Source organism: Cajanus cajan, chromosome 6 (assembly GCF_000230855.2).
Source record: "Cajanus cajan strain Asha chromosome 6, NIPB_CcT2T_4, whole genome shotgun sequence".
Lineage (NCBI taxonomy): Eukaryota > Viridiplantae > Streptophyta > Magnoliopsida > Fabales > Fabaceae > Cajanus > Cajanus cajan.
The window spans coordinates 13,634,666-13,644,423 of NC_138522.1; the positions used below are offsets into that span (position 1 = coordinate 13,634,666).

The following is a 9,758-nucleotide window of genomic DNA, read 5'->3' on the forward strand; positions in this document are numbered from 1 at the left end:
CACATCCACACAATGGTATGTGCAAAGGTCTTTTCAATGGTTTTGGTGCAGATGAGGTTGGGAGGTGTATATCTTAGTTGATGAATTTAGTTGTTCATCATTTACTTGGCAATATACATGTAAATGTAAAATAAACACATCAGCCTAAAATGATATTTATGTTTTCAAATTTTTTGGTAATGGTTGTAAATGAGTCTTGTACTTTAGATTGAAAGTTCTTTATTATTAGATTATATATACAAAATTTTATATTAATTCAAGATAATTTGATATCTTATTTTTATAAAATAAAATTGACGTAATATATATATTTTAAAATATACTAAAATATGAAACATTTTAATTATCTTTAAATTGTTATTCAATTTTAACAAAAATTAATATAAACATATAAAGCGATATGAACTTTCAATCTAACGGTTATATTTATAAAATTTATATTTAATATAAAATTATTGAACGATGTAATACTTAATAAAAGTTATACTAATATTATTATAATCATCCTCATATATATATATATATATATATATATATATATATATATATATATATATATATGTATATATTGTTTGGCTGTTAAAATCTTTAGCAGAGAACAAGAGGTGAAGGTGCAAAGTGGGACAGATTTTATATGTAACATAAATAAGAGGAGGAATCCTCTGAGAGGACCAAGGTTGAATTACTATACTGAGTTGGTGAGTAGAGCAATTTCAAATTTCTTGTTTTTTATACTTGTTATTGATCTACACTATTAAAAGATCCCCATGTTATATGTTTTCAAAAATTACAGTTCACCATAGCTAAGTTTTCAATTTAAGATAAATTCCAGAAAATCAGTTGCACATGTATCATAATTGTCTTGTTCTATTTACCAATTAAAAATGAGTGTAGTTTAAATTTCACCAAACTCAAATTTATTAGTGAGAATCATCTTCAACTTCAAGACTTTCCATTTTCTCATAGAATGCTCTTATTTGTTGGGATGTATAGAAAGTCTCATATCAAAACAAGAATTTATAAAATACATATACATGATTTGAGGCCAAAGTGATGAAAGAAAACATCAAGATTTAGTTCCAAAGTAGATTTCTTTTACTTTTATTATTTTCATGTGAAGGAAGTGAAGTAACCCTGGTCCTTAATTGTGTCTGCCATGGTTTATACAAACAACTATTCTTTCGCAATTAAAGTGTTTCAAACATTAAAATAAAAACAAAAACAATTATCAAAATTTTAAAACCAACACATTTCTGACTTTCACCTGATATCCACCGTTACCACTTGATGAACATAAATCTGAGTTGTCCTATGTGCTATTTGTACATCCAAAAGAAACATGCATTTGTTACAATTTAGACAACAGTTTTAAAGAAAAAACAACTAATCCATAAAAAAAAAAATCATCATTAAAATCTGCTCCGTAATCAAGTGATAATGCATTATTATTGCTTAACACGAGATGGGGTCAGCAAATAATGTTCCTAAAAGACAAAAACATAACTAGCTAGTATCTCATTAATAACTTCGTTATCACACTTATTTTTTTTCTACCCCTGTAGATCTAACGTGAGAATAAGTCGTAGAAATTTCCAATACATTGCATCAAATATCTAACAGAGCAGTGAGCACCGACAAGTAGAGAGTTTTTAAACTTTTAATGTTTAATTTATTTTAAGGCCATGATCTTGCTGTCTTTCCTTCACATGTTCCTCTCTCTGTCGGTATCATTCGTTGTTCCCATAATACCCCTAAATTGCGTGGAATGGCTTGAGTAGTCAATTCAGACCAAAACCTTTCCAAATTTAACTGCCACACCCAACATTCATCTTCAATTATATATTCTTAGCTGGCATTTGAAAACCTCAAACGGCTTGGTAATCAATGTTCTCATTTAACTTGGCATGTTTGGTGCAAGTAGTAAGTAATCATTTTTAATTAAGATTTCGATTGACGTTTTGTAAGAATGTATAGTGATGAAAAATAGGTGTAATCATTGACAAAAAATTAACAAAACAAACACGAATTTATATATCCGATAATAACTTATGTATCTTAATTAAGTTATTTAAAATTCTAATTTTGATTTTGTGTTTGAAATAAAGTATATTAAAAGAAGAATTCAGAGTAATTACTTTAGATGAAGATTAGTTATTACTGAATCCATAACTTAATTAATAGTATTAAACTAAAAATATCTATAGAATGAAAATTTTGTTGACATCAAGCAAAATGGAAAAAGAAAAAAAAGTTAAAGTATACGAGAGTGAAAAAAAGCTAATTGAATCAAAACATATGTATTGTATAATTAAATAATAAAATTGTTTATCTAACTTCTAATTAACAATTATAATTCTTTACTTAATCACCAAAAAAAATTGACACCATACTCTAAATAGAGGGTATTATTGATATTTGGTGTTGGATCTATGTATCAGATCTTCCCAATAGTTTTGATTACGGTTGCACAATAAAGACAGTGACTTACTACGTGGTGTTTCATTACACTCAGTTCAGTTCTATTCATTTCAAAACCAGAGCTTCTGCAGCTCTGCTATGTCATGGAACTAGAGAGCTGAGAAGCCTAAACCTCTTCTCCCCCCCTCTCTCTCTCTCCCTCTCTCTCTTTGGTGCAGATCTTGAATTTGTGCTACATTGTCAAAGAGCATCTGCACCAAGAAATGGAGTACACCATGTCACCTTCCATTGGATCTGTTCTCCCTCGTGGTGCCCTTGGAGTCTTGCTCCTCTTACTGTTTTCTTTCTCCACATTCACTTCTACAGGTATTGGTTGCTTCTCATTGTTTCCATTGAGCTCAACTTTAGTTCCGACATGTACATTGATACTTTGCTTTGTGATCCTTCTTCTACTTCTATGAGCTAATGAGTTCCCATTTTCTGTTTTCTAAAAAAGTTGGCTCTTTTGATAGAACTATGATTGAGGAGATTGAAGGGCACATGCATTGATCTCTAGATTTGAATAGATGGGTGGATTGTTATTGTTCCCTTCAATAATATCCTTGCTGTCAATTTGGATCTTCACTTCTTTCTGTCGGTTCATAGTTTTTTGATTGGCATTTTAGCTGATCAAATAAGAAAGGGCAAGAGGGAATCAATGTATTTGCTTTTAGATACTAGACTGTTGCATATTGGTGTCATTGTGTTAAGACCATTATAGCTATAGATTCATACAGTTAAAACCCATTTTAGATGAGATAACTAGTTTAGATAAGTTAAAATTTCTTTTGAGATTATATGTATGTGAATGTGATGATAAATATCTCTTCAAAATCTTTAAAATGATGAGGGAAATTGAAAAAGAAAAAAGTACAGGCTTCTTAGTTCTAATTGTTTCTTTATCAGATGTGGAGAAAGGGTGAGGTTGGTGACGGATACAACTTACACTAGTTTTTATTTTACTATATCTGTTTGGTTCTCTAATCTCCAGTTGGGAGCTAACTGAGTGAGATATATAGAGGTCTGGTTTGTTAAATTCTTTACTTTGATTACTGAGAATTCAAAATTCGTCAATATTTCTTGCTTGTTCATTTACAGAAGCCTATGATCCGCTCGATCCAACTGGCAATATAACAATCAAATGGGATGTTATTACATGGACTCCAGATGGCTATGTTGTAAGTGACCACAAATTTCTTAATGTGGATCAAGTACCCAATATGGCATGTGCCTCGGAAAAGTTTATGGAATCAATAAGAACTATGCAAGACTAAACTTGTTTTTATCTTGATGGATCCTCTCAGATGTACATGCTTGTTTGAACAGGAATTAAAAGGTTGTCTGATTGGGTAAATTTTAACATGGTAAATGGTGATTATTCTTTTAACATGTGTTCACCATCACTTGGACTGAAATAATGAATGATTTCACATGTCAAAGGATTAGAAATCCAATTGTTTTCCATTTCTTTTAGATTTGAATGTCAATAAAATATTGAATCTTTTTTAATACTGCTTGAGTTTTGAGACCTTCTCTACCAGAAAATAGAATAAAAAAAATAAACCCTTTATTTTCAATAGGAAAACTGTTTTAAACTTGTATCTAAACAGATTCATAGGCTTCTAGCTGTTCCAATTTCTTAAAACCATATTGAACCTTCGCTTGACATGAGCAGGCTGTTGTTACAATGTACAACTTTCAACAATATCGCCATATTCAGGCCCCTGGATGGTCATTAGGGTGGACATGGGCTAAGAAAGAAGTGATTTGGAACATGATGGGAGGCCAAACCACAGAGCAAGGGGACTGTTCAAAGTTTAAAGCAGGCATTCCACATTGTTGTAAGAAGGACCCAACAGTGGTGGATTTACTGCCAGGGACTCCTTACAACCAGCAGATTGCAAATTGTTGCAAAGGGGGTGTCTTAAATTCATGGGGTCAGGACCCCAGCAATGCAGTAAGTTCTTTCCAGGTTAGTGTTGGTTCTGCTGGAACAACAAACAAAACTGTCAAAGTGCCTAAAAATTTTACTCTCAAAGCACCTGGACCTGGCTATACTTGTGGTCCTGCAAAGATTGTGAAGCCAACTACATTCATTACCAGTGACAAGAGGAGAATCACCCAAGCCATGAGTAAGTTACTTGAAAATTACATTGAATTAATCACAATTGTGTACATATCCATCTGTCTTTTCTTTTCTAAACTTTCTTGATAAACCTAACATCTAGATACAAGATATGTACATATTTAGGGCTTGTTTGGGTTAATTTTTCAAGAAGCACTTTTGAGAGGAAAAGAATAGGAAGGAAAAATGAAACAACCTTTTCCATTAGCTAAAACTAGTTTATACACAAGCTAATTTGTAATTTTTTTGGTGAAGTTATATGAAAGCGCATTTATAAATTAACTTACCCGTAATCTAATTTTAGTTCATGGAGAAACGTATTTCATTTTTCGTTTGTATTTTTTCCTCCTAGAAGTATTTTTGGAGTAGTTTATCCAACCAAACCCTTAGCCTTTGTTATATAAATTGAAATAGCTTAGAAAAATATTGGCTGTGAAATTGTGATGTACTATGAATAATTATTTATGGTTTGTACATTGTTCAGAAGAGTTTAAAATATGAAATCCAACTTATAGCTTCTCTTCAACTTAACCTGCATATTTTGTGGCAGTGACCTGGAATATTACCTGCACTTATTCTCAATTCCTGGCTCAAAAGACACCAAGTTGTTGTGTTTCTCTCTCATCCTTCTACAATGACACGGTAGTAAACTGCCCAACCTGTACCTGTGGCTGCCAAAATAAAACAGAACCTGAAAGCTGTGTAGAGTAAGCCTCCAATTTATCTGTTCACACATATTTGAAATTGTTTTCTTTGTGTCTAATAGTTCTTCAAAGTAGGTTCCAGTGTAACTTATATCTTTATTTTGCCATTTCTTATGATTTATTTTTCTGAATATCTTGCAGTCCAAATTCCCCACATTTATCTACAGTTGTATCTTCATCTGGAAAATCTACAAATACACCTCTACTCCAGTGTACCAGCCATATGTGTCCTGTTCGAGTGCATTGGCACGTGAAGCTCAATTACAAAGAGTACTGGAGGGTCAAGATCACAATCACAAATTTCAATTACAGAATGAACTACTCACAATGGAACCTTGTTGTGCAGCATCCCAATTTAGATAATATAACCCAACTCTTCAGTTTTCAGTACAAGTCACTGACACCCTATGAGGGCTTGAGTAAGTTATATCTGTCATAGTACTTATTTGGATAAACTTTTTTGGAAGCACTTTTTGGAGGAAAAAATATGAAGGAAAAATGAATAAGCTTCTTCATAAGCTAAAACTAGCTTATTTATAATATTTTGGAGAAGAGCTATATAAGAGAGTTTCTGCAGACTAGTTTATGCATAAGCTAATTTTAACTTATGTACAAACATATTTCATTTTTCCTTCCTATTTTTTCGTTGAAGTGTTTTTGGAGATGTTTATCTAAACAGGCGTATAGCCATATTCCTAGATGTTCTTGTGAAGAAAATACCCTTTCTTATGTTATTGTTTTGGGATATGGTTTTACAGATGATACAAGTATGCTGTGGGGAGTCAAGTTCTACAATGATTTTCTTTCTTCAGCTGGACCTTTCGGTAATGTTCAGTCAGAAATATTACTTAGGAAAGACAAATCAACCTTCACATTTGACAAAGGATGGGCCTTCCCAAGAAGGATTTATTTCAATGGAGATAATTGTGTTATGCCTCCTCCAGACGCCTACCCTTGGCTGCCAAATGCAAGTTCTAAACTAGTTCTCTCTTTACTAAGTACAGTCATAGCCACTTTAGCTTCTTTGTTAATCTTATTGAATCAATCATAGAAAACATAGTGATACCATTGTACTTCTCCCTTCTGCACCATCTTGTTAAAGATGAAGTCAAGCCCATTGTCAAGAACGCATAGAAGCTGCTACTGAAGCAATAAAAAGTGTCCCAGATGCATACATGCTTGCCACAAGAATTCTGTCCTTTATTCACTTTGGGGATGAATTTTGCCCCCATTTATGTAACACATATTTCTAGCTTGTATTGTATAATTATTTTATGTTACTTGCTTGGATGATTATTTATTTTTTCAGATTATAGAATATCCAATATAATTTTTTAATGTTGAGATCATGAATCCAAGAAGAAATTCTAGGTAGTAGGTAGCACTTCTGCCGCTTCTTTAGTCATTTGTTAACCATATATATACTCAAAACTCATTTTCTTGTGTTGGCAATACCAAAACCCGAGCGGATGGATTTATCATATATTGTTGGAATTCAGAAAAATTAGAAGACTAAAACTCATATTTTTATTCATACTTGCAACCTTTTAAATACACAAAACACAATTGAAAGTTGATACAAATTCTGCTCATAAACATAAAACTAAATGACAAATGTAAATACTCATAAAAGTGTAACAACACCTATAATTCCTATAATTAAAATTCATAACCGTAGAAATTCTAATAATGCTCCATTAATCTGAAATAAACTCAAATAATAGATACTAATTTAGATTCTCAACACTCCTCCTTGTATCAATAGCTATTAACTCCAAGTTTCCCTCTCAAGTTCTCAAACTTTCCTTTTGGAAGTGCCTTTGTGAAGATGTCTGCCAATTGATCTTCTGTCATTCAATCTAACTCCTCCTCTTGTCTTTGAATACCATTTGTTGGAATTTATCATATCAAATACATCTTGCATAAAAGTGTGACCAAATCTTCCATGCCAAACATTACTCTCATCAGTTTTAGCAATAAAATCATGATCTTCAATCAAATCAAATTTAAAATAAAAATCGTTTTTGGTTATCTCAATCTTTGCAATCTCTAAATCATGTTCATCTATGCTAAAACAATAATTCTCTTTAAAAGAGACCATAACCATTCCTAAGCATTTGTGGAACACTAAGAATATTTTGATCTAATTTTGGAATGTAGAGAACATCTTTAACAATTATCATACCTTTCTTGGTTGCAATAGAAATTGTTCCTTTTTCATTTGCGTTTACAATTTCACCATTTCCCATCTTGACTTTTGACTCAATTGATTTGTCAATGGAGGTAAAAAATGATAAATATTTAGTCATGTGACTAGTGCAACTACTGTCAATGAGCCAAGTATTCAATTCATGTGAATCCTTGAGATGCCATAAATAAATACTCATCTTCATCATCATTTTTTTTCTTCAATCACATTTGCCTGTTTTTCTAGTTGTTATTCAGGCCGATTCTTCTTTAATCTTTTCATTGTGACCATTTTTATTGCAAAAATTACAGTGAAAAAGTGGTTTATCTTTAAACCAACAATCTTTTTTAGAGTGGTTGGTTCTTTAGCAATGAAAACAAGGCAAAAAATTTCCTTTTCTTGAAGAACCTTCATCTTTTCCTTTATTCTTATTGAAAGTTTGTGACTTTCCAAAATTTCTTCCATTGTGCTTTGGTTGAAAGACACCTTCAACAGCTTCATCACTTCTAATGGAGACTCTTTGCTCTTGTGCGTGAAGCTTGCTGGTCAATTCAATAATTGTGAGAGTTTGCAAATCACAAGACTCTTCAATTGTAGAAATCTTGGCTTCAAATCTTTCAGGCACCGAAACCATGATTTTCTCGACAACCTTTTGATCTGTAAATGATGTTTCACCAAGAAGTCGCATTTGGTTCACAACATCCATTAATCTGCTAGAATAATCTTTGACAGATTCATTACCTTTCATCTTCATCAATTCAAATTCTCTTTTCCATGTGAGAAGTTTAACAGATTTAACTCTGCTACTACCTTCAAATTCATCTTGAATCTTGTCCCACACCTGTTTAGGTGTTTCCAAGTCCATGATTTTAGTAAAAATATGATCTGCAAGTCTTGCATGTAGACAAGTGATGACTTTATCTTTCTTCAGCTTCTCCTCCTCATAAGCTTTGATTTGTGCAATGGTTGGATTTTCTCTCAATGGTTGTGGATCAGCTTCAAAATTACAACATTCCATAAGCCTTGAGATCTTAAAAAAATTTTCATCTTGACGGCCCAAATATGATAATTTTCACCATTAAACATTGGAATTGCAGGTGAATAGGTGGAAGTAGACATCCTTGCACCAAAAATTGTTTAAACAATAAATCACTCAATTTAGTGTTTGCACTCAACCTCAATGTGTTTAGCACTCAATAAACTTTTCCTCACAGCCCGTAAGAAGCAAGCTCTTGATACCACTTGTTAGAATTCAGAAAAATTAGAAGGCTAAAACTCATATATTTTTATTCATACTTGCAACCTTTTAAATACACAAAACACAATTGAAAGCTGATACAAATTCTGCTCATAAACATAAAACTAAATGACAAATGTAAATACTCATAAAAGTGTAACAACACCTATAATTCCTATAATTAAAATTCATAACCGTATAAATTCTAATAATGCTCCATTAATCTGAAATAAACTCAAATAATAGATGCTGATTCAGATTCTCAACATATATGTAAGAAGTTCTATGCATAAAAGAATAGTGTTTGAATATATAAAGGAACATATGTTTGCATATGTTGGAATTCAGAAAAATTAGAAGGCTGAAACTCATATATTTTTATTCATACTTGCAACCTTTAAATCCACAAAACACAATTGAAAGCTGATACAAATTCTGCTCATAAACATAAAACTAAATGACAAATGTAAATACTAATAAAAGTATAACAACACCTATAATTCCTATAATTAAAATTCATAACTGTAGGAATTCTAATAATGTTCCATTAATCTAAAATAAACTCAAATAATAGATGCTGATTCATATTCTCAACACTCCTCCTTGTATCAGTAGCTATTGACTCCAAGTTTCCCTCTCAAGTTCTCAAACTTTTCTTTTGGAAGTGCCTTTGTGAAGATGCCTATCAATTGATCTTCTATCTTGCAATATACTAACTCAACATTACTTTTTTTCTAAAAATTTCTAACAGAATACAGCTTAACATTGAAATGTTTAGTCTTCGACAAATGTAAATATATACTAATAAAAGTGTAACAGCACCTATAATTCCTATAATTAAAATTCATAACCGTTGAAATTCTAATAATGCTCCATTAATCTAAAATAAACTCAAATAATAGATGCTGATTCATATTCTCAACAACATATATATTCTACAGTAATGACTAATGGTATATTTACGTGTAAGACCCAAATCTCCTGTCTCATTTGTATGTTCTCATCCATATTCTTGTAATTAAAGAATATTTAACAACACAGAAAATG

At 31.6% G+C, this 9,758-nt stretch overlaps 1 protein-coding gene across 1 annotated transcript; it reads left to right on the forward strand.

Moving 5' to 3' along the window:
* Window positions 1–2,462: 2,462 nt before the first annotated feature.
* LOC109813312 (protein COBRA) lies at window positions 2,463–6,630 on the forward strand. The gene is made up of 6 exons (XM_083076774.1): window positions 2,463–2,784; window positions 3,556–3,635; window positions 4,133–4,589; window positions 5,133–5,289; window positions 5,428–5,705; window positions 6,045–6,630. The coding sequence occupies exons 1-6, from the start codon at window positions 2,682–2,684 to the stop codon at window positions 6,335–6,337; spliced, it is 1,368 nt and encodes a 455-aa protein (XP_082932900.1). The 5' UTR covers window positions 2,463–2,681; the 3' UTR covers window positions 6,338–6,630.
* Window positions 6,631–9,758: the final 3,128 nt, after the last annotated feature.

Coding starts and splice junctions, on each gene's coding strand:
- LOC109813312 (XM_083076774.1), top strand. CDS start 2,682: ATGGAGTACACCATGTCACCTTCCATTGGATCTGTTCTCCCTCGTGGT. Junction 4,590..5,132: donor GAGAATCACCCAAGCCATGA/GTAAGTTACTTG, acceptor ATTTTGTGGCAG/TGACCTGGAATATTACCTGC. Junction 5,290..5,427: donor GAACCTGAAAGCTGTGTAGA/GTAAGCCTCCAA, acceptor AATATCTTGCAG/TCCAAATTCCCCACATTTAT.